At 32.8% G+C, this 26,436-nt stretch overlaps 1 protein-coding gene across 3 annotated transcripts; it reads left to right on the forward strand.

The window, feature by feature from the left end:
- The first annotated feature begins 545 nt into the window (after positions 1-545).
- On the forward strand, positions 546-14,952 carry LOC112703238 (uncharacterized). Of its 3 annotated transcripts, none has more exons than XM_025754599.3 (6): positions 546-1,237; positions 1,406-1,504; positions 2,182-2,223; positions 2,340-2,469; positions 12,037-12,138; positions 14,464-14,952. In XM_025754599.3, the coding sequence occupies exons 1-6, from the start codon at positions 1,007-1,009 to the stop codon at positions 14,478-14,480; spliced, it is 621 nt and encodes a 206-aa protein (XP_025610384.1). In that variant the 5' UTR covers positions 546-1,006; the 3' UTR covers positions 14,481-14,952. The 3 variants fall into 3 exon arrangements, 2 of the variants coding, with proteins under 2 accessions (XP_025610384.1, XP_025610383.1); XM_025754598.3 differs by lacking the exon at positions 14,464-14,952 and adding an exon at positions 12,306-12,517; XR_011864055.1 differs by lacking the exons at positions 546-1,237; positions 1,406-1,504; positions 2,182-2,223; positions 2,340-2,469; positions 14,464-14,952 and adding exons at positions 4,124-9,587; positions 9,737-9,855; positions 12,306-12,517.
- Positions 14,953-26,436: the final 11,484 nt, after the last annotated feature.

Raw genomic sequence — 26,436 nt, forward strand, 5'->3', positions numbered from 1 at the left:
CAGGGGCTGAGGAAGAAGAATGGAAGGGAAAAGGGACGAAGGAAGAAGAAAAGGGCAGATAGGGGAGGAGACGAAACGGCGTCGTTTTCGTCTCCAGGGACTTATACGTCCTGTTACGAAATGCTCCGTCTCCAGGGACTTATACGTCCTGTAACAAAATGCTCCATGCCACCTGACCTCCGTTACGTGCCACCTCAGCGCCACCTCTGCCAGCTCAGCCTTTTCCGTCCAGGACAAACAGCTGAATTCAACGAAAGGACATAAATGTCCACGTTTTTTAGGAGTTAGGGGCTTTAATGTATTTTCCATTACTTGAGGACAAAAACATCCGCAAAAAAAAAGTCAAGGACGAAAATGTCCTTTACTCTAAAAGCATCATAAAACTTACCCTTTAATTTACACGGTTCCAACATCAAGACTGAGAAACCGACCAAAGTTGTGAAAGTCGAATAATCACTGAGCTCCACGCACGCAGCATTTAGTTAAAGACACCAAAAATTAATGAGAAACTATATAAAAAATAACGGGTACGGGCCCATCTCTTCAATTCAGGTGAAGAAGCACCCTTACACGCCACACTAAATAGCAATATATTAAAAACAATAAAAAATCTGTGATTAAAATTTCATTCATGCATTATTTATTTAATCTTATTAGGTAACTAATAAAGATTTAGTGAATAATAAATCAATAAATATTTTTAAATTTTATTTTATATAATTAATTATTATTAATTAATAATTATTTAAATATTTTTTAATGTAAAATTATTAATTATTAATTATAATTATTTAAAATTAATTGTTTAAAAAATATTTATCTATATTTTTCTTTATTTATGAGCGCCACAACAATAATCACAACGTACCCTTCTTTGTAACAATCTCCAAACACCTTTGTAATTTCCATCCTCACAAATTCCCCATTCCCATATTCCGTGAATTGTTTCATTATTAATATTCTTGTGATAATTCATCTTCGTTTGGAAAATTGAAAGCGAGTAGTGATGGGAAGCGAAGGGGATGAGAAGAGAATTATAAAGAAACCAAGGTTCCTATGCCTTCATGGATTCCGAACAAGTGCAGAAATCCTTAAGAAACAGGTTCATAAGTGGCCCCAATCGGTGATTAACGAACTCGATCTCGTTTTCTTGGACGCTCCTTTTCCCTGCCAAGGCAAATCCGATGTTGAAGGAATCTTTGATCCTCCCTATTACGAGTGGTTCCAGTTCAACAAGGTTATCTCAATTCTCTTAATGGGCTTAGTTTGCATATTCATGTAATAATTATTCCGTTAATTGATCATGTTGATTGATTTGGGCATGTAATTTTTCAGAATTTTTTTACTTTACAACTATTTAGTATTTACTGTTTATTTGTATGTTCATGTGTTTATGGTTCAACAGGAATTCACAGAGTACACCAACTTTGATGAGTGCTTGCAATATATCGAGGATTACATGATCAAGCACGGTCCTTTTGATGGTCTTCTAGGTTTCTCACAGGTGGTAAAACTTGAAAAGAAAAAGAGCTTTAAATGAATAAATATATACTTTAATTTTTTTGATCTGTTAGTTTTTATAGTTTCGTAAAATTTTTAATTAGACTTTTATACTTTTTTCTTTTTAGTTGAGTCTTTATACCAATTTTTTTTAATTGAGTCTCTACACATTTTTTTATTTGGATCTTTGTACCAATTTTTTTTAGTTAAGTCCCTATACAATTAAGTCAATTACTATCAAGAAGAACCTAATTGAACAAAATTAGTGCAGAGAGCCAATTAAAAAAAATATAAAGATCTAATTAAAAATTTCGCAAAACTATAAAAATTAATAAAATAATTAAACCTTAATTTTTCTTTCTTCTCATCTTTAAAAAATTTTCCGTGTACTTGAACTTCTGTCTGAGTTAGAGTAATGTTTGCGTTTTTATGTTTGTGAAATTTTTTTAAGTTAGTAAGTTTTAATACTTTTTGTCATTATTTGATTAACACAAATATTAAATTATATTTAATAAATAAATTTTAATAATTTTTATATATAAATATTAAAAAATTTAAATATAAATTATATATTTTTTATATATAAAATATCTATATATGTATAAATTATTATTAATTATGTGTTGATAAAAAATAATAAAATTTATTAATCATGTATTTTTATTTATTTTTACAAATCAGGGGGCAATATTATCAGCAGCACTGCCAAATCTCCAGGACAAGGTATGTGGAAATTAAAATGAAACTTTATGGTCAATTCATAGTTACTGATTTAGACTAATTTACAGTTAATTTAATACAGCTATATATTAAATTTGAATTTGTTTAAACTTTTGGAGGGTGTGGCACTGACGAAGGTTCCCAAAGTGAAATTTCTAATAATAATTGGAGGAGCTAAGTTTCGATCACCATGTGTGGCTGAGAAGGCATATTCCTCTCTCATTCGCTGCCCCTCCCTTCACTTTCTTGGTACTTTTATTATTGTCTTTCTCTTTCTCGTCGGTGATACTAACTAATTTCTATTTCTTGTCATAGCATGCTGTGTACTATATCTTTCGCTCCCTTTTTTTTCCGTCGGTAGAAATTCTTTGCAGAAAGTGAAAATTATTAAAGTTGCGTTTGTTTTTGAGAACAAAATAGAACAAGAAACTAAGTATAAGATATAAGAAATAGAAACATAAAATTTTGTAATTTTATATTTTGTTTGGTGATAAATTAAAATAAATTATAAAAATTTAATTTATTTTTATTTTTTTTCATTCAAAAGATTTAAAATTAAAAACATAATAATAAAAAAATATAATTATAAAAAATTAACAAAAATAATAAAAAATAAAAAATAAATTGTATTTTTTATTAGTGTCTTTGTATCATTTCTGTCAGGATAGACACAAAATACATTAATTTAGTGTCTCTGAACACATTATTTCTGTCTATATTTTTTCTGTCAAACACAATTTTGTGTCTCTGTGTCCATGTCTCAGTATTCTGTCTCTCTAAACAAACATAGCCTAAATAAATTATTCTATTTATTGGATTTGAAATTAGGTGCATTTGCCCTTTTTTTAAGAAAAAAACATTTAACTTTTGTTGGCTAAACCACTAAAATCGCACCCAATTTTCAAAAACACAGGCAAAAATAAACTCATTGTTTATAACGACAAAAAAATATTCTCAAAATATAAAATACAATAAAAATAATTAAAATGATAATTTTTATAAATGATAAATAATTTTTATATTTAGCAAATTGCTTATGTATTTAATTGAAAATTTTGTAAGAGTATTTAGATAATTATTTAAAAATTATTTATAAAAAAATATAATAAAAATTTGATTTCTAGAATATTTTTACTTTTTAAAAATATTATTGGTCTTTGTTAAAAATAAATTGTAAAAAAAATATAGTCAGCATAAAATCGTAAAATTTTAAAGATAAAATTATATTAATTTTTTTAATAATGCTCGTAAAAAATGACGTCTAACATCTAATTTCTAAATTTTTTTGAGAATATATATATAAGTGGATATTCTTAGCATTTTAAAAATTTTAAAAATATTTTTATTGTTAATAAAAATAGAAGCCATTTTTATCAACATTTTGATAATTCGAACGCGAAATTGGTGGTTAAAGTTCATTTTCTTTTTATTTTAAAAAAGACTTGAACAAAATTTTTGGATTTGGTAATATATTGTTTATCGTATCAAAATCATCCAACTTTTATACAATAATATAATCATTTTTTAATGAATTTCATTAAGGGTAAAAAGCGTAAATAAGTCAAAGGAAGAATAATTTTACACAAATAAATCAAAGCAAAATCTGATTCATCAATCAACCAACATGGTTCGAACTCACTTTCCACGTAATTCGAATCAAATAGGTTCGAATTACACATTGTAACCCATAGCCACATAATTCAAACCAATTTGGTTCGAACTTTAACTTCATAATTCGAACCAATTAGGTTCGAACTACACTCCTCAAGTAATTCGAACTAGCTTGGTTCGAATTACACAGACCATATTTCGTACTAGGCTGGTTCGAATTAGTGAGGACCAGACCTATATATATATGGTGTGAACGTGAGTTGCTATCATTAGAGGGGGGTAAGATGGCTAGTGAGAAGAGTTTTGTAGTGTTGGTTCTCCACAGAGGATCCATTAAGAGGAAACCTCGTTCCGGTGTGAAGTTCACTGATAAGGATCCTCTCTGTATTATCGTCAGGCCTACGACGAGGTATGAGGACCTTGTTAGCTCTGTACTGCTGAAACTTGGTCTAGAAGGTGTGAAACGGGTTAAGAAGTTTTTTTTATCGAATTCCAATCACGGTGCTCCAAGAAACCGTAAAGTACGATTGTTTCACGATTGGGAGTGATGAGGACTTGCAAGTCATGTTTCATTGTCGCCGGAAGTTTCCAGAGGTGAGGACACCAGAACTGTTGGCAAAGTTGGTTGACGCGGTGTCCAGCTCGAGGGGTTCGAACCGGAATACCACCACTTTAGCCATGGTAGCCGGTTCTAGCTCCAGACCTGCCGTTGCATCTTCCTCTGTCCCTACGTACGAGCCACCCGTCCAACCTGTCGCCTCCCCTTCGTTCGTTGTTGATCTCAACGGCAGTGTAGGCAACGAGGTCGGAGAAGGGGAATATCTGCGGACCTCTTTATAGTATGCTGCACCGGCTGGGGTTGGAGATGGATTCTTGGATGATCCAGTGGACGATGATGTTGAGCCGGATATGATTGCTGATGACAGTGGCGATGATGTTGGAGCAAGTGAGCCTGCTGGGGCGGGCGGTGGTTCTAGCTCTGGCACGCAGCAGTACCCTCCACATTTTTCCTCTTTAGACTTGGATGCCATGAGGCAGGAGGGGGTTCCTGGGCAGCCGGCTGGATTTGGCGCTAGAGATGCTGAAGGGTCTGCAGGTCTGACAGAGTTTCAGGTTGGTCAGCAATTTTCGGATAAAAAAGAGGCCCTGTTAAGTGTCAAGACTTACAGCATCCGTCGAGGGATACAGTACAAGGTCATGGAGTCTGACTATCGCTGGTATGTGGGCAAGTGTTCTGAGTTCGGCAATGGGTGCACATGGTTGATTCGGCTTAGTCTCCGACAGCGCAAGGGACTTTGGGAGGTCAAACGTTACAACGGACCGCATACTTGTCTCGCCACCTCCATTTCCAGCGACCACAGGAGTTTGGATTACCATGTGATATCGGCATTCATTATGCCAATGGTTAGGGCTGATGCATCCGTCAGCATCAAGGTACTCCTAAATGCCACCGCCGCACACTTTGGGTTTAGGCCGACTTACAGGAGGGTCTGGTTGGCAAAGCAGAAGGCTGTTGCCCTCATCTATGGTGACTGGGATGAGTCATACAACGAGCTCCCAAGGTGGGTGTTAGGAGTCCAGTTGACGATGTCTGGTACTGTTGCAGTCCTAAGGACGAGCCCTGTTCGTGTCGGTGGATAGTTGGACGAGTCTCGAGTTTATTTTCACAGACTATTCTGGACATTTCCACCGTGTATCGAGGCATTCCGTCATTGCAAGCCCCTAGTTAGTATTGACGGCACCCATCTGTATGGCAAGTGTGGGGGAACGTTGCTTGTCGCGATTGCACAGGACGGAAACTCCAACATACTCCCTGTTGCATTCGCATCAGTCGAAGGTGAGAATGCTGAGTCGTGGTCCTTCTTTCTCTCCCACCTGCGTGAGCATGTGCCACCGCAGCCGGGTTTGCTGGTTATCTCGGACAGGCATAACGGCATCAAGGCCGCGCTTGAGGCTCCTGACGGAGGCTGGTTACCTCCGTCTGCATACTAGGCATTCTGCATTCGACATGTTACGGCAAATTTCGCCCTCACCTTCAAGGCAAAGATGCAAGGATGCTACTTGTGAATGCGGTGTACGCTAAGACCGAGGTCGAGTTCCATTACTAGTTTGATATTCTTAGGTCTGAAGACCCGGTGATGTGTGACTAGGCGAACCGGATTAAGTATTCGTTGTGGACACAACATTGTGTTGAGCGGCGTAGATTCGGACACATGATGACGAATATATCTGAGTGTGTGAACTCGATCCTCAAGGGTGTTAGAAACCTTCTTGTGTGCTCGCTAGTGAAGGCAACATACGGAAGGTTGGCCGAATTATTTGTTCGCAAAGGGAGAGAGGCTGAGGCGCAGATGGGAACTGGACAACAATTTAGTCAGCACTTGGTGAAGTGTATAGAAGCCAACTTGAAGACGGCTAGGTGCTTCACGGTTACTGTGTACGACAGGGATAACTCCGAGTTCACCGTCGCAGAGACAACTCTGACTGGTTCTTTCTCACTGGTAGCTACAGAGTCTCGCTTGCATCTCACACATGTGACTGCGGATACTTTCAGGCACTTTATTTTCCGTGTCCCCACACACTGGCATGCTGTGCCTACTCACGGCTTACATGGGAGCCTTACGTCCACCAAGTGTATCGTCTTAGTTCGGTTTTCAGTGTGTATCGGATGTGTTTCACACCTCCCATTTCGGAGGGTTTCTGGCCACCATATGACGGGCCAACTGTCATCCTTGACCCTAATAAGAGGCGTGCGAGAGAGGGTCGTCCGAGGTCCACTCGGATACGGACCAATATGGACGAGGCAGATCCGAACCGGCCAAAGAGATGTAGGCTTTGTCGGCAGCCAGGCCACACACGTCGGAGTTGCCCACAACTCGGAGGAGCAGATCACACACGGGGACATGATTAGGTGTATTGGTGGCTTTGGTACTTTTGTTATTTCAATTTCACATTTAGATTCCACTATTATCGGTTTTTTTACTTGTAGTTGGTGACTGATAGAATTTGTTAACGTTAGTGCGATGTACTTTGAATGGGATTTTAGTTAATGAATATGTTCTGTCTTCGCAGTTTTAAACGAAATGTATGTCTAATGCACACCGGAATAAATAACTGTATGAGTTTTATTAAGACATGATGCAGAAACTATGTCCGTAACTTAAATTTCTGTGTGGAACGAATTCTAAGTAATTCAAACCATGTTAGTTCGAATTACTTGGTGATTATTTCTTCAGTGTAATTCAAACCTAATTGGTTCGAATTATGAAGTTAGAGTTCGAATCAAATTGGTTCGAATTATGTGACTTTGGGTTACAATGTGTAATTCGAACCTATTTGGTTCGAATTACGTGGAAAGTGAATTCGAACCATGTTGGTTCGAACTACATAGAAATGTGCTTTGGTTGATTGATGAATCAGATTTTGCTTTGGCTTATTTGTGTTAAATTGTTTTCTCCTTGGCTTGTTTACATTTTTTATCCTTTCCTTAACATCAAATACATATCCATATATGGTAACTGATTTTTAGATTTTAATATAGTTAAAAGAAATTTAAAATTAAAATTGATGAAAAAACTACTCTGGTTAATTTTATAAAAAAGAGGTAAAGTTATTGTTTACAATTTTTTTAATTATATAAATATTTTAAAAGTATACAAATGTGTAAGAACTGATGTTTTATGAAAACAAAACACCGAAACCTTTTTTCTTTGTTTTTTACTTGAAACTGAAACATTTAAAAAAAAAAACAAATTATATCTTTAGTTTGAAACTTAAACTATTCGCTTCGTATTGGAAGCTAATTAGGACATATCTTAGTGTTTAGTGAAGGACCCAATAAATATGGTTAGTGTTTCAAAAGTTACTTGAAATTGAGTTGTTTTTTAATCTGAACGTGAGGTCTAGATTCTTTTTAAGGTAGCGTTCGACTTTCACTAGTGTTGAGGTGCTGTTGTTCGAGTTTCTCGTGAGAAAGTGGGGTGGTATCTATACAAGAGACTCCGATACTTAAGTTAGCAAGGGTTTGAAACAGTTTTTAGTAGATTGGGTCTGAAGAGATCTGGGATTTTCAGTGTATTTATAGTAGAATATATAACTACCTTTTAGTGTAGTTTCACTCTTAATGGTGGATAACCATTCCCTTTTTTTAAGAAATTTGTTGAGATCTCCTTTTTAGCTAAATGAGAGATATCTTGCGAGTTAGTAGCTTATTTGAATAGATAAGATTGGACTCATGTCGTCGCGTCCAACCTCTGTGAGGTCGGGTAGGTATAGACAAGACAGGATCTTTTTGTTGGGCCTTTTATTCATTTTGGCTCTGGTTTTGTTTTTGGGCCAGGGTATGAACATGTCCCTGCTTGAGTCCGAACTATTGGACTCCCGAGTTATATGTCGGCTTTCTACTTCTGAAAATTGAGCTAATTGTTCTCGTGTTTCTTTTAAGTGCTTCTTCATGTTGGGATCTTTAGCCTGATAAGTCTCATTAACTTGAGAGGTTATTACTTGAGAATCACTAAATACAATCAACTTTATTACTCCAACTTCTTTGGCTAGACTTAAGCTAGCAAGTAAGGCTTCATACTCGACTTGATTGTTGGAGGTTGGAAACTCGAATTTCAATGAAAGTTCTATCTGAGTTCCTTTTCCTTTCTCCAAAATACTGTAGGGCTTCTATGAGCTTCAGTGTATTCGGCCACAAAGTCAGCTAAAGATTAGAATTTGATTGTTGTTTGACTTTCATACCTTATGCCGAACTCAAATAGCTCTATTTCCCATTGTAGCATCAATCTGCAGTATTCATTTTTTTGTAAGATGTGCTTCATAAGATGATTAGTTTGGACTTTTATAGTATAGGTTTGAAAATAAGGTCGGTACTTTCTGAAAGTGATAACAAGGACATATATGAACTTCTCTATCTTTTGATAGTTTAGCTCTGACCCCTATAGTGTCTTGCTAAGAAAATAGATTGGTTGCTATCCATTCTCATCTTCTCAGACTAAGGCTGAGGCTATGGCTCTATTTACAGCTACTAAGTACAACACGAGCTTTTTTCCTGGAACAGGTTGGTTGAGGATTGGTGGTTGACTCAGAAAATTTTTGAAGTCTTGAAAGGCTTGTTCACATTCCTGAGTTCATTCAAATTGGTTCCTTTCCTTGAGTATTTAGAACAGGGGTTGAGACTTAAGAGCTGATCCTGCCAAGAATCTAGATAAGGTTGCTAACCTTCCATTTAATTGTTGGACTTCTTTGAGATAACTTGGGCTTTTCATCTCTAACATTGCTTTGCATTTGTCCGGTTTGGCTTCAATACCCCTTTGAGTGAGCATAAAGCCTAAGAACTATTCGACTTCCACTACAAATGTTCATTTTGAGGGATTTAGTCTCATCATGTGCTTCCTGATTGTGTTAAATACTTTATCTAAGTCGGACAAGAGAATGATGTCTTCTTTAGTCTTGACAAGCATGTCATCCACACACACTTTCATTATTTTCCCAAGGTGAGGTGAGAACACCTCGTTCATTAATTGTTGATATATGGCCCCAACATTTTTCAATCCAAAAAGTATTACTACGTAACAATAGTTAGCTTTTGGAGTGATGAAAGAGGTCTTCTTTTGGTCTGCCTTATATATCTCGATTTGGTTGTACCCCGATTATGTATCCATAAAGGACAGGTACCTATATCCTGAAACTGAGTCTATGAAGGCATCAATGTTGAGAAGAGGGTATGGATCTTTGGGATAAGCTTTATTGAGGTTAGTATAATCAACATACATTCTCCATTTTTCATTCTGTTTCTTTACCAGGACTACATTCGCTAGCCATAAAGGATATTTTACCTTCTTTATGAACCCGACTTCTAATATGGCTTGTACTTGTTCTTATATGACTTGTGCTCTTTTAGGGCCGAGCTTCTGTCGCTTCTGTTCAATAGGTCGTGAGCTTGGGTCAAGGTTTATCCCGGCACGTATCGAAGGCTTTTCAGGCAACGAGGTCGGAGTTTTGTTGTAAGAGCTTAATGAGGTCTGCTTTTAATTCTTTCCCGATGTTGGTTTCAATACTTGTTATTTTCTTTGCCTGGTCTCCAATTTGTACCTCTTCAATTTTTTCACCAAGATATAGTCGTAACTCTTCTCGTGCTCGGACACCACTGAGCTCAATAGTGTTGACTGTTTTACCCTTTATGCTTTCCCGTAAATTCAAGCTCTTATTATAGCATTTTCGTGCGAACCTTTGATATCCTCTTATGGTGGCAATTCCCTCTGAAGTTGGAAATTTCACGCAGAGATGAGGGGTGAAAACAATCGTAGCTAGTTGGTTCAACGTTATCCGATTTATCAATGCATTGTAGGCTGATACTATGTCAATCACAATGTAGACTATGCTCAATGTTTGTCCTTAGCTCGATAGGGAGGGTTTTGCCTTGGAACTGGCTCTCTAAGTCTAAAATTCTTCTCTATATTAATGTACTTCTCCGTCCATTCTTGTACTTCATAAGAAGATGTCGGATGTCACTTGGATATAGATTGAGAAAATGACCATTCTCTGAGGCTGTTAACCAACCCCATTATCACTGCTTCTGTGGGTAAATTTTAGATTCCCAAACAGACTTTGTTGAATCCTTCCATTTAAACTCGGAGAGTTTTTTCGACTTTTTTTTACCCCAAGTAGGCTAGGAACATGTTTGACTTTATCTTTCTGGATTGAAAAGCGGGTGAGAAAATTTCTTGCTAGATCGCCGAAACAAGTTACCGACTTAGGTGGTAGACTATCAAACCACTTCATCACCGCTTTGGTCAACGTCGTCGGACGCATCAGCCAAGTACATCCGACTTTTAAAATTGTTGAGGTGGTGTCTCGAGTCGGTCGTTCCATCGTAGAGGTCCATGTCGGGAATTTCGAAGTTCCTAAGAACCCTAGCCCTCATGATCTCTTCAATGAACGGATCTTCTCCTCCAAGAAGGCTTTTCTCCGGATTTGCCCGATTACTCCACTTTGAAGGTTGGTCTCTAGTTTCGAGAACTTTTCTTCCAGCTCTCTTCGTTGTCGTATCTTTTTTTGCAAATATCTTTTTACTTCTTTGTTGCTCAATCTCCTGCTCAAGTTGCTCTAATCGGCCATGGTGCTTGTGTACGAGTCCCATGATCTCTGTTGGATGAGGGAGATCTTCGTTCTCGGATGAATGAACTTCTGAATGGATTCCCTATAGTGGATGATTTCCTGATGTACCCCCTCTGTGGGGATCACTTGCTCTTTCATGTCGTGGAGGTATCATGAGTGCTCAGTCATCGTTATGAGGTTCTGGTTCTGACACAGACGCTGTTTGGTCGCCTTTGAATTGATTGTATTAGGTGTAGACTTCCAGGTTTCCAACAACGATGCCAATGTTCCGAGGGTTACTTGAAATTGGGTTGTTTCTATGCCTGAATATGAGGTCCAAACTCCTTTTAAGGTAGCGTCCGGCTTCCGCTAGTGTTGAAGTGCCGCCGTCCGAGTTCTTCGTAAGGAGGTGGGGGTGGTACCTGCAAGGGACTCCGATACTTAAGTTAGCAAGGGTTTGTAGCAGTTTTTTTAGTAGATTGAATCCTGAATATACTTGAGGTTGTCAATATATTTATAGTAGAATAGATAACCACCTTTTAGTATAGTTCTACCTTTAATGGTGGATAACCATCATCTTTTTTCTAGGAAAGTTGTTGAAATCTCCCTTTTAGATAAATAAAAAATATCTTGGGAATTAGTTACTTATTTGGATAGATAACATTAGAACCCTGTCGTCGAGTCTGACCTCTATAAAGTCGGGTAGATGTAGGCAAAACAGGATCTCCTTGTTAGGCCTTTATTCATTTTGGGCCTAGTTTTATTTTTTGACCAGAATATAAACAGTTAGTTTATATTTTTTTGTCTGAATAAAATGGTAAGTTAGTCTCTTTTTCAAACGCATAATAAAACAGAATTTCTACTGATAAATTGTTGAAAAAATAAAATTCGAATTTATATGTACATATTGATAATTTAAAAAGAGTAACTTTTACTATTAAAAAAATTATAAGATGATTTTTAAATAAAAACTACAATTTATTAAAATAATTATGTACCAGGATTTTGTGTCTTTCCTGTAGCCTTATATATATGGAGTATTTTCTTTTTCGTTAAGGTTTTCTTTTAAAAAAAATTGCTGACAATTTTTCATGCCTACTGCAGGGGAGACAGATTTTTTGAGGCAATATGGGAGTGAACTAATAGAATGTTGTGTTGAGCCTGTGGTTATTCACCATCCAAAAGGACATACAATACCTAGATTAGGTACGTAGCTAATTATAAATTGCCATATATATTTATTTATTTTCTATTATGTATTTGGTATGTATTAATCCATGTTGATACCGTATAGGTTATCATTTAAATGTGTGATCTTATGTTATATATGTACTCCTCCAGTTATGTGAATATTTTTCTCTCTTCATTTCCAGATGATGAGAGTTTGAAGACCATGATGAGTTTCATTGAAAAAATTAAAAAAGATATATGAAAATGGGAGATGGATTTAGAGAATTTCAAAAGGACTTTCGGTTGATACAATTTTAATTTCTGTATAAATTACTATTGTAATTTTTGAAAGGCAAAAACGCTGATGAAATATTAAAAAATGGAGTATCTATAAAGGATAGACAATTTTTTTTTATTTATCGTGTTTCTGTGTTGGATACATTTCAGACACGACACACATTGATGTTTGTCTGATATGCTATTTTTTGTGTCCAACTATGTCTTAATAAAAAATAAAAAATTTTTATCCGAACACGCTTGGACACACTTAAATACTATTATGTGGCAACGTGTTCAGTCTTATTTTTAACATATATTCTTAAAATTAGTTTATAAATAGTATATATTATTAATTATTAAAACAAAAATATATTTTAAATATTTTATATAATTAAAAAATTATTAAAAATAATTAAAAGTTAATTTATATTTTAATATCAATAAAATATTAAAGAAAATGCTATTTGTACACCAAAATCAACCACTAAAATCAGCCACCAATATATTTGTGTATAAATACATGTGTAGTTTAATTTATTTTTAGTGTGTATTTATATTCCAACATATATTTTATACTGATGGTTAACTTTGGTGACTGATTTTGATGTACGTAGCATAACCAATATTAAAATATCATTATAATTTATTTAAAAAATATTTTATTATATATATATATATATATATATATATATATATATATATATATCATATTTCTGTGTCTTATAAAAATTTTAAATTTATATGTCCATATATTTCATGTCGTATTGTGTCTATATCAATATTCATATATCATAGCAGCGTATTAAACTAGGTGCTCATGTTTTATAGGTTAAACTACATATTCCTAGTAGCATTATAATGTTTATCAATAATTTTCGTTCTAGCTTTGGCTATTTTTCCAATATGCAAGATTAAGTGGAATTTATATTTAGTAGCAAAATAGCTTGAATTATATTTGTGACCAACAAACTCCAAGCGTAACTGCTTTTGCGATTATACATGAAGATTTGCAAATTAAAATATTTTCATCGGTCGGATTTCTATTTTAGGTTGATTGAAAAATTAAGGTATATAGAAATAAAGAGTATGTCTAGGTTTATTAATTTTTTAATAAATCAAAAAATAAAAGCGATAGTTTTTTTAAAATGGAGGGAGTAATAAATTACACTTGAGATCTTATTATTTTTGTGTTGTCTTTCATAATTAGTTGAAGATTAATTATTGTAGTGAATTTCAGTATCCATTAGCACTTCTCTTTTTGAATAGGAGTAATCTCTACCTACAAGCTTTTTAACTATATAAGTCCTATAAGTTCTGAAAATTTCTAATTTCTAAAACGCGCCTTTTATAACATGTATATTTCACGTGCCTTCTTAACAGATTTTTCAATCAATCAACACGCAAATATATAACTTCCTTTTTCGAAAAGATTTCGTTTACTTTTTTGAATTCCTTTTACGTTTTTTTGTCTTCTCTCTTCGATCTCTTTCGTGCATTTCTCTTTCCCTTCTCCTTCGCCGTTTACGTAAGTTTTTCTCTGTTTTTTTTTCGTTTTTCTCGTTTTCTATTGTTTCTGAAATTAAAGTCTGAAATCGTTTTAAAGATAATGGATGATTCAACTTCAGATTATCAACTGAGTTAAAGCGAAGTGAATTTTGAATTTGAATCCAATGAAGTTTCTGAGGTGTGGTTTAATTCCAATTAATAATTAAATTTGAATTTGAATCCAGTTAGTAGTTTATAATTGTGTAGTTGAATAATGTGTGAACCTTGTCTGTGAACTTTGCTGTTCATTATTCCTTGTTTGAATTGAATCTAATGTACTTGTTCTGATAAATTTTCTATATTTTATATCAGATGTTCGGGTGTAAATTAGGAATATTTGGGTGTATTTACAGTTTATGACTTTTCATCTAACTGAGGGTGAATTGTCTTATTCTTTTAGTTGAATTATTTTAATTTATGTTTAATGATGATTCATAAATCTGATTTTTGTTATTTTTTATGATGGTTTTATAGTTCTATTTGCATTCTATAGTTTATGCTTGTTTTAATATGGTGTATTTTGGGTGTATTTTGCAGACCCTCTATGGTATTGATGAGCAGTTTGTTCTCCACATACAAGCATTTTTTTCATACAAGTCTTTACAAGTCTTCTCCTCCTTTTATTGTTTTGAATCCAATCAAGAGGTTGAGGTGTGGTTCAATTCAGAAGAAAAATATATAGCATTAAAGGAAACATTTTTCTGTATAAAAATGCTATTTATACACTAAAATCAGCTACTAAAATTAGCCACCAATGTATTTGCGCATAAATACATATGTGGTTTAATTTATTTTCAATGTATATTTGTATTTTAGTATGTATTTTATACTGGTGGCTGACTTTGGTGGCTAATTTTAGTGTACACACAGCATAACTCATTTCTGTATTTGCGGCAAATTTGGGTGTAAAACGAAGATATTTAGGTGTAACACAAAGATATTTGGGTGTATTTTAAGGAATTTTGGGTGTAGTTTTATTCTGATAAATTATGTATAATTTAGAATTCTTTTTCTTTCTCCTCCTTATCTTCTACTGCTTTTTTTTCATCATCATCACCATCTTCTTCTTCTTCTTTTCTTATTCATCTTTTCCTTTTTGTTTTACCTTCTCAAGTTTCTTGTAATTTTACTCTCTTAACAAGAATATAAATAAAAAATCAAATAAAGAAGAAGAAGAAACACATAAGGCTCCAAAATTACTTGAAAAATGATGAACTTATATTCATTTAACTAAAAAAAAAGAAAGAAACAAGGAAAAGAAGAAGAAAAAAAATACATCATTAGAGGAAATATTTTTCTGTACAAAAATACTATTTATACACTAAAATCAACCACTAAAATCAGCCACCAATGTATTTGTGTATAAATACATGTGTGGTTTAATTTATTTTCAATGTATATTTATATTCCAGTATGTATTTTATACTGATGGCTGGCTTTGGTGGTTGATTTTAGTGTACACGTAGCATAACTCATTTCTGTATTTGCAGCAAATTTGGGTGTAAAACAAAGATATTTGGGTGTAACACGAACATATTTGGGTGTATTTTAAGAAATTTTGAATGTATTTTTATTCTGATAAGTTCTGCATAATTCAAAACTCTTCTTCTTCCTCTTCTTCATCTTCTGCTGCTTCTTTTTTTCATCATTATCACCGTCTTCTTCTTCTTCTTTTTTGTATTCATCTTTTTCTTTTGTTTTACCTTCTCAAGTTTCTTCTTGTTTTACTCTCTTAACAAGAATAAAAACAAAAAAAATCAAACAAAGAAGAAGAAGAAACACATAATACTGTAAAATTACTTGGAAGATGATGAACTTACATTCATTTAACTAAAAGAAAGAAAGAAATAAGAAAAAGAAGAAGAAGAAAAAAATGCAGCATTAGAAGAAATATTTTTCTGTACAAAAATTCTATTTGTACACTAAAATCAGCCACTAAAATTAACCACCAATTTATTTGTGTATAAATTGTGTGCTTTAATTTATTTCCAATGTATTATTTGTATTTCAGTATGTATTTTATACTGGTGGTTGACTTTGGTGGTTGATTTTATTGTACATGTAACATAACTCATTTCTGTATTTGCAGCAAATTTGAGTGTAAACGAAGATATTTGGGTGTAATATGAAGATATTGGGTGTATTTTTATTCTGATAAGTTCTGTATAATTCAGAACTCTTCATCTTCCTCATCCTCATCTTCTGCTGTTCTTCTTCATCTTCTTATTTCATATTTTCATAATTCTTTTTGGGAGAAAAAAATCAAACAAAGAAAAAAATATAATGTTGCAAAATCAAAAGAAGGAGGAGGAAAAACACGATGATGAGATGAAACACGCGAAGAAAAAGGAGGAGAAACACAAAGAAAAAGGAGAAGAAGAAGGAAGAAGAGGAGGAGGAGAAACGCGAAGAAAAAATGACAGTTATGATTTTCATCGAGGAAGAAAAAGAGTCGTTCTTAATTGTGAGGGAGCGTTTTGGAAACGTGATGCGCGTGTTAACATGCTTTTGTGGGTGAGTGTAGCTTCTGTTGGGTTTGACCTAACTTGTAAGACTTATAAACCAAAAAGACTTGTATGTGTAGCATGATTGTTTTGAATAAAGTCAAAATCATTTTTAAAAATAGAAAAATAATTTTTAATTAGTTAATATTAATTATTTTTTTATTGTAAAATTATTTTTTTATTTTTTAAAATTTAAAATTTATGATTTAAAATTTAAGATTTATGTTCAAAGAATAACTTTTAAAAAGTTGGCTGATATTGACTAAAAAATAATTAGTTTTCTAGTTAAATTCTACTAAGAAATTATAATTAGTTGGTTTTCACACTTAAATTGATTGAATTTAGATCTGCGACAAATAAGTCGTTAACTTGTGGAATTGGGGGATAATATATCTATAAAAAAATACTATATATATGTATTCATGAAACTTTGTAAACGCTAACAAATGTACCGTAAAAAAAACAAACATATTCATAAAAGATGGATTTTCTAAGACAAAAATACTTAAATTCTAAGTTTTGTTGACTTTTTAATAAAACTTTTAAATTATCCCTATGTTTTATCTTCAACCTCACTCTATAATATCTCTTTCCCAAATTTTAAAATTTTACATCCCTCCATTATCACCACTTTAATCACCTTTTCTCTTCTCTGTTGCTCCACACCCATCACCGTCACCATTATAACAGTATCAACATCAACTACTTTAACCCTTCCATCCCTTAAGCCCACCTTCTTCCTTATCCACTGTCACAATCATAATCACATCATCCTTTAACAACAACAATGGTAAGCAATCAAAACACAAAAACACTCAGAATTTATTTTTCAAAAAAAAAATCAAGAGAAGAATGATGGAGAGAGATCGAGGGATCTAAGATACCTTGAAAAAGGTAGTACCATTGACGACGTTGGCGTTAACCGAGGAGAGATCAACATTGATTGTGTTGCGTATGACATAGATACTAATCAAGCCATAAACATACGCGCGCGCACATATACATACGCACACATACGTATTAACAATAAATTTAATAATATTTTTGTTCCGTCCTAATCGGGCCGAGGTGTGAAGCCCTGAGTGAATCACTTGGAACTCGGGCGGAGCTATATGTCGTCTAGGGGTTGAACCAGGAATAAGCCTCGGTCCTTTGAAACACAGCAGCGAGAGTACCTGTACAAAACACTCCAACACTCAAGTAAGTACGTGAATTACGAAAGATAATGATAATAAAATCAGAGTGAGTTCTGTGACCTGTCCTTTCTGTGACATATGGGGCCTGTTTTTATAGGTGTGAGTTGCGTTGGAGTTTCGATTTGTTTGCCAATGCTGTTATTGGTATCTTTGACCTGTGTTTTGGTGGAAGTCTCCGTTTTGTGAGTAACGGGTAGATGATATCGCTGGTGTGTGGATGACTCAGCAGGAGAGTGTTGTTTGTTTGTAGATATTCGGTTATTCAGTGCTGATTCTTTGGCCGAGTATATCGGAGTACACGTCAATTTTAAAACAAAGATTAATAAAGAGATGGTTTTTAAAAGAAAAGAGACCAGAAAACGAGATTAAGAGAGAGGCATAGAGAAGAGGGAGCGAAGATGGAGATAAAGGAAGCAGAGACAAAGGCGAAAAAGATGAACCATTGGCGATGAAGGTAAAGATGCGACATAATAGCGATTGATAAAAATAAGAAAAGGCGGCATCAATAACAATGGAGAGGAAGAAGAAGAAGTGGTGCAATGGAGGTAGAGTCACGACGATGCAGATATGGAATATGGGTAGGAGAGGGAGGAAGAAGAGAAGTAATGCGTAGAGTTAGTGACGTAACGGGCTAACGGCTAAATCTGAAAAGAGGAGGAAAGTGGGCTAAGGTAAAGAGGAAGAAAAATAGCTGCGCTTCTACCGTGCACGGCTAAAATCACAAGAACACCAGCTGATAGTGGCAGTTGCCAAACCAGTTGCTAATTATCCGCCGCTATCTTCTATTTTAGTGCATTTCATGTTCTTATGTCAAAGTAGTCGTATTGTCTCCAAGACTTGGTGAGGATAAAGGAAGGTGAACTATTTTCATCTTATACTAATTTTGTTTGGTTGAATCTAATTGTCTCATGGATATCATTATCAATTTACTCCATATACTTATTTTTCTTGTACACCTTTAGTTTTACTCATTTTTAGCTTACTTTATTTGTCAGAATTTCAGTTTCTGGTGTTAATACTTTCAAAAGTATTTTCTTTTTGGCTTAAAAAGGGAGAAAATTAAAGAAGAAAAAAGAGTTTGGTAAATGGATTAAAATGGAAATTATGGGATGCTTTTGTATAGTTTTCATGATTTAAAAAAAATGAAAATCAAGTTTATTATTCTAATACAAATTGGATTGTATCTGGACTTAGATTTCTTAGTAAGTTAGACTTAACTTTTTTTTTATTTTGTTGATATTTGTTTTCATATTTATTATTATTATTATTATTATTATTATTATTATTATTATTATTATTATTATTATTATTATTATTATTATTCATCCTTAATTATTTCTTTTGCTCACTTTTTTGGTACAGAAAAATACCTTTTGGTTTATTACTAGCGTTTAGCAAATACCTTTGAGATGCTTCTTATTAAATAAAGCAGAAGTTTCTGCTACTCTTTAATTCTGTTTTGAACTCTATGTCATTGAGAGTTATCATATGTGTTGCTAACTTGCTATGCTTTAATTGGCATGTGGTAGAAAGCTTCATTCTCATGGGTTTGTTTATCTGTTTTTGCATTAGTATCATGGAAGGAACTTCTTAGAAAAACGTTTAACTTGTCCTTTGCTATGAGAGATGTGGTAAAGTGTTAAAAAAAATTAAAGAAAAAGAAATGTTGTAAATAATATATATGATATAAAAACAAATGATTCAAATTAATTTAGAATTGGAATGTTTAGTCAATGATATCTAGCTTTTTTTATTTATTCCTTAGACATTAAACCTTGGTAACAATTGAACAATAAACTCTTGGAAAAGAGATTCTCTCAATAACTGTTTCTTTTTTGATTTTGATGAGAACAATTCAAATGATTGAAGGTGAATAACATATACTAGTAATTTATGACTGAATCACCATAAAGTCAAAGAGGGTCGGTTAAGACCGGAAGAAACTGACCTCTTTAAGTGGACAATGTTCTGGCAATTGTTAACTATTAATTTACATTTTTAATTGCTAAATTATTTAGGCTAATTTTTAATTTACATTTAGAATTGTCTTGTAATAGACTAATGAAACGAGTGTATGTTGTGGACATTGGAAAATCTAAATAAACATGTTTCTTTGAAGTAATGTAGTTGGTAAATGTGATATATTCTTTTATTATAAAACTGAGATCATATTATTATTGATTGGATTAGTATGCCACCATCTTTGCCCCCAAATTCCCAAAAGAATATATGAGTTGGTGTGTATACTCATGTTGGTATCTTTATGTTTTTTTTTTTTTTTCTGGCAAGATTGTATTTTTTCTCTATGGCTTTTTCAATCTGTGATAGTACGAGGCAGATTTTCCTTGCCTGATCCTACAATGCCTCATGGTCGCCAAGTAAGATATTCTACAAATTTACTATTCAATTTACCAATGAGATAGTTCTTTTTTGTTAATATATTATGGCTTTTCATATAGGATGTGATAGAGTGGATTTGTGGGCTATAGGTTAAATATTTGGAGGTACGACAGATTATTAGAAGTTGTGCTTTTAAACTGGTGCAGTTCTGATCTCCGGAATTCTCACCATCCAAACTACTTTGGCGAGGTTAGTCCTCTCTTTCTTATTGCTTTCAAATCAAACTTTTGAGAATTCCATGTTTACGTTAACTCTACTACATGATTATAAGAAATGTCCTCTCCTAACTTTTTAAACTGTGAAAAGTTGTTTATATGAATAATTTTTTGGAGCTAGCTTTTTTGTATATTAATAGCTTAAATGTCTCTATAGAAAAAGGAGCATATACTGCTAAGGAAGTGGATCAAAAGAGAGGAATATTTGTCATTGATCTTCTAAGCTATCATTAGAAAGTGAATAAAAGCTATTATGAAATGTGTGTACCTTAAGCCTGAACAAAGCATTTGATCCCTTATTGACATCATCTTGGAAGACTTTTAGTAAAGATTTCGTATAAAGTCAAAAGCAGAAGCAAGGGTGGGTAGTTGTTACCTCAATTTTTTTAATCCCTTTTTTAGTGCATCTATTTGTCATTGAATTATATTTTAGTACATGGTATTATGACTTCAAATATTTTAATATTTTAAGTTGTTTTCTTGCACTGCAGCTATTACCTGATATTATTATGATGCTCTTTCTTTGTATTGCAACCAAGAGCTAATGTGGTTGTTATCACACCACTTGCATTGGCTTCTCAAAGTTTGGATGTGAAATAATATGTAGCAATGATTGTGCTCTGTTAATAATATCCATAGATTGTTGATTGTTTTATTAAAATGAAGTAAATTTTACTGACAATATTTTTATTAGATAGATGTGTTTATTGGCTATATCTAGATAGTTAAAAATCTGTGACTTTTAATCCTCCTTATTGGTGTTTCTAGATTGAATATTGGTGATGATATTTAGTTTCAGTTGGATGCCAAGAAAACTACATCTGTTAGGATTATGTGTTTTGATCATAAATTAAGTCTAAAGCCTGCAATTAACTCTTTCACTAAGGACTTTAAGAAGAGTTCCATGTGGACACGGGAAGAGTTAATTTTCTATAAGCAAATGTCCAATGAAATGCTACTAGACTTTGAGGAAAAAAAAGAAATAATGTTGCACCAATGTTGTCAGATTGATAAAAAGTCAGTTTTTTTAAGCTTTAAAACTTGCAACTTGGGGCAAATTTCAGGAATGGGACACTCCAAGGAGTTTCCAAATTTAACAAGAAACCGTAAACTGGGATAGAGCCTTCCGAAGCTTCAGCGTGTAAGCAGCTTCATCACCACCAATGTCATTTGATGAGTACAAAGGATGAACGTAAGAGCGCCAATACTAGCTTTAGTTTTCAACTGTAATATGAGGTCTTCCATTTAGAGTTTTAAATAAATTTAAAACTATAATACTGTCAACACTTTTTCAAGTCCTTAAACCTCTTTATGTCCCAATTACGGTTGATGTATGTAAATAGAAACCATAGGAATAGCATAGAAAAAATGATCAAGCTGCAGAATAAATGCTTGATTTGATGTTGGTGTCTGCGGTGGAGGTGAAGGCGGAGGGCTCCGGTGCCTTCGCCATTGCATTTGGGTTCACCCGTGTTATTTTGGTGGTGGTGGTGAGGTTAAAGATAAAGGTTGGGGATAATTTAAAAATTTTATTAAAAAGTCAACAAAAAATTAGAATTTGGGTATTTTTGTCACGTGGAACTCATTTTTCATGGATACAATATTAGTTTTCTTAGTTCATGAATACTTTTGTCAGCGTTCGTAAAGTTTATGAGTACAAATAGTTGTTTTTTTATTTTTTATAATTTTCAAAGTCATTCTGTTTATATGCTGGTTCAAAATGGAAAACTCGTTGCATTTTCAGGAGTACCCTCCTAGTACCTATGGAAAGTAGAACAGCAAAACCTTTTATCACAACAAACTTGGTTGTATTTGCACCTGCAAATGCTTCACATGGTTTTGAAGATAATAATTTTATTGCATGTGGAGATGCACTAATTGTTGATCCAGGATGTTTATCAAGATTCCATTGAGAGGTATACTTTCACATGACTATTGAACAATTTATGTGTTAACATGCTTTTCTATTTTTCCTTTGTTTCCTATTTCTTTTATGGATCTGTGGCTTGGAGTAATAATTAATTAATTTGTTTTAGTAAATCGTAACTTAGGACTCTATAATCATCCGTTAGAGAAAGTTGTTGCTACTTTGCCAAGACGACTAGTGGTCTTTGTTACTCATCATCACCATGACCATGTAGATGATAAGTCTTTCCTAGAATATAGCTGTTTATGATCCTTTAGTGTACATTGCATTATGAGTACACAGTACAGTTGGTAAAAAATGTAAGCAGTTTATAAGAAGCCATTTCACTTTGTTATATCTGAATTAAATCTAAGTGAGCAACAAAAAGCATCTAAGTTGAGGATATGATCTAACATTTTTTAGCTCTGCACTCAAGTGTACCTCATAAATTATCACCTTTTTTTTTTCTATTTTCTGAGAGAAGTTATTGTTTGTTCTGAGTTAAGCCTTCTATGTAGAAACTGATATTTAAGATGTTATTATCTGCATATTATTTTCATTCTTGTATATTGTAAACCTTTATGACAGGTCTATTAATGAACGTGAATATTACTAAAATGTTTATTTTTTTTGTTAGTATGAGGATGTGATATGAAAAAAATATAATTTTTGATAAAAATATGACATGTGATGGATTTCTTATATACTTTAGTTATCTAAATGTAATATTTTAATAATTTATGTATTTTTTTTACGAGATTTTATTGGGTATTACATGTAGTGGATATAATATAATATATTCTGATTTGTGTCGTTTGGACTAAAAACATATCTAGTTTATAATGTAAATTTTATAATTTAGATTACTTGAATTTGTCCTTTTTAGACTTATTTTGTGATTATCATAATTTTTGGATATGATTATGCTTTAAAAAAAATCTTACAAAATAGAGTAAGCTATGGTCACAGTTTTAAAATATGGCCACGCTAAAATTATGATCATAAATTAGGCTAAGGTCACGGTTTTATAAAAAAGTGTCACACTAAAACCGTGACTATAAATTAGGCTATGGTCACGGTTTGAAATTAGGGTGACCACAGAGTAAGTTATGGTCGCGATTTTAAAATGCATGACTATAGATAAACTATGGTCACGCTAAAATTGTGACCATAGATTAGGATGTGGTCATGATTTAAAATACTGTAACCATAGAGCAAATTATGGTCATGGTTTTTACGCTATTCTATGGTCACGGTTAAAAAATGTGGCTTAAAGTATCAGATAGAAAATACTACAACTGTGACTATAGATAAAAAAGTTGTAACTATAGATCTTTGGCTACGTCAGAATAGGTCACAGTTGAAAAAACTGTGATCTAAAGTAAAAAATAGTGATTATAGATCTATCGTCACCCTTTTCCTAGCTATAGTTACAACTTTTTACCGTGATTATAGACCAAATTTTTGTAGTGTTGTGTTAGCCGTTTTGTTTTAAATCCAAGAAAAGAGCATTGGAATGTTATAAAATGGATAATGAGATATTTTTATGGTACTTATTATCGTCACCCTTTTCCTAGCACGAAGTTGTATTATGAAAGTAAGAACTTATTATAATTGGAGATATTAGCCACATAGTATCAACTTTGTTTTTTTGGTATTTTCATCTTTTTGGTTCTTGTTTATATGATTTGATGTTTGAATTATTTAGCTTGTTGTATGTGTATTTTGTACGGTAATTTGTGATTCTCTTGTATTCTATTTTTCACATTAAAAGTCTTGATATCCTGTCTCTATTTTTCTGGTTTTTTATGCTTTTTTTTATTGCATTAATGTGTTAATTTGTTGCTACCATTTATTTGTGAGTGGGTGTTGTTTCTCTAATTTTTAGAAGTAAAAAATTGTGTATTTTATTCTTGTCACCAGGAATATATATTATTGTATCTGTATCTCCCGTAAATATAGACAGTAACTAAACATTACATGAGAGTTTAAGTTGTTAAAAGTAATATCTTTTGTTATGAATGTTTTCTCTATGCTAGATCTTGCAACTTTGATGTCATAAGTCCATTGAATAATTTGTTTCCATGACTTTCTGTTTCTTTAACATTGTTTTTTATGCTCCGATATAATGGTTGGTTGATGAAGGAAGGGAAGCCTTCAAGTAGATTTTGACTTGTTTTTATGAGACGTGAATGAAATCAAACAGTCGAATTAACTAATGATATTTGCATTAGCTTAGATTATTCATATTATATTTTTTAGTTGAAATTTTTTCTAGAACTCTTTGTAACGTGAAATACTTTGTCCCGTATTGTCCTCTATATTCTTGCTTATGTTGGGTCAAGAGGATTTGTTTTTCTATACTTCACATATCTTTATTTGAATAGTAAAGATGATTTGTTGTGCTCCTATATAAATCACAGAATCAATTTTAAGGGTTTTTAGGTTTATAAAACATTAAAGTTAATAATTATGTGTCCTAATTTCCAGAAAAATAACATTTTTGTTCTGTTGGTAAATGGCATCAACTATATTGGATATGGTTTTTTGGTAAATGGCATCAACTATATTGGATATGTTTTTTTGGTAAATTGTTATTCAGATATATGTATACCAAGGAAAAAAAATTGTTATTCACATATAAATTGCAATGACAGATTGGATTTTACTTGGGGCTGATTTGGACATAAATTGTTGTAGCAATTACAAGTTGTTTGTTTGCTTTTTTCTTTTTTGGTCGAGAGCAATTACAAATTGTTTAGAAAAGTCAATCCACGTTGAGCATATGCAATTGAATTGGGCAAACTTTTGGCAAGAATACCTCAAGGAAGGCCCAAATGACCCAAGAGACCCAACTGATGAAGAGGGAAGGAGTGAAATGGGAGGCCCAAGTGAGGAAACATCAACTTCAGAGAAAGGAATTGGGCGAGAGTTGAGAGCCTAGAGTGATCTGCCTAAGATAGCTCCAAGGTGGATGAAGGATTTTGTGAGGAAGTGACCTGCGTAACGTTGAATCATAATCTGCTGAACAGGAGTAAAAAGCTTGAAAGACACCCAAATTCCCTGGTTAGAAAGATAAATGAGGTGAAAAAGAAGGAATGGTTTTTTTTTTTTTTGGTACAAACTTATAGAAAAAGGCAATAGATGTGTCCATTACCTAGGTAGTAAGAATATAGAATTAGAGTATGGTTTTTCGTTCTGGGATTATCCCTTTTGAAAATTAGCTAAAATCCTCCAAAAAGATTGTAGAGGAATTACCTTACTCCTTTCTGATTGTATTTAGCTTCTCTTTGTAGTTCTCTTTTGGGGTTTTAGTCCTGTTTCAATAAATTTTGTCAGATTCTTTGAAGTTGATTAGGCAGTGAGCAATATTGGATTTCATTCCATATGATTAGGGCTCAGTATGCATTTCTACATTTTCTCTAGTAGATGTTCTCATCTCTTTGGACTCTGCTACTCTATCATATTTGTTTCTTTTATTTGACAATAAACAAAATTTTTTTACAATAAACACATAAATTTTATAATAAAAATACAGAAAAATATAGAAATAAAATACATAAATTTTGGGCTTTTGTGTTTATTAAATACGTTTCTGTATTTAGTTTTTGTAGGATATTTATCAAATTGAGTTTTTTTATACAAAATTTATGTTTGTATAGAAAAACTTAATTGTTTTATAACTAATAATTTTGTTTTTTTATTTTGTCTAAATAACTACTATTATGTGTGCAACTTCACAAAATTTTATATATTTTATTGAATTTTTTGTTTTACATTTTTTAATTTTGGGGACAAATTTTTTTTTGAAAAATGGTTAATTTTGTTTAAAAGACACAAGTTTGTGGATTAAAAAAAAAAGAAATTTTGCATTTTTTTCTCCTACTCATTGCCTTCTTCTTTCTTTTTTTTTTTTTTACGTTTTTCCTGTTTCTCTTTTTTATTCTGTTAAAAAAAATAGAAGGAAAAAAAAACACACAACATAAAAGAAAAAGAAGCAGCCAAAAACATAGAGCACAATATTAAAAGAAAAATAATTAGAAAAAGAAACAAAAAAGTAAACGTAGTAGCAATAGATGAGTGAATTTCGCAGCATATTTGTATTAGAAGCTTTTGTTAGGTCATTAAGTTAATTGAACCAATTTGATTTAACTTAGATGCTTGCAAAACTTCATTCATATAATAATAATAGTATCGAAAAGATAACTATAAGGACCAAACTTAACCAACAATTTTATGAGTACCAAAATCTTATTTAAGCATTTAATATTTGTATAAGTCAGACAAAA

Source organism: Arachis hypogaea, chromosome 7 (genome assembly GCF_003086295.3).
Source record: "Arachis hypogaea cultivar Tifrunner chromosome 7, arahy.Tifrunner.gnm2.J5K5, whole genome shotgun sequence".
NCBI classification, from domain to species: Eukaryota; Viridiplantae; Streptophyta; class Magnoliopsida; order Fabales; family Fabaceae; genus Arachis; species Arachis hypogaea.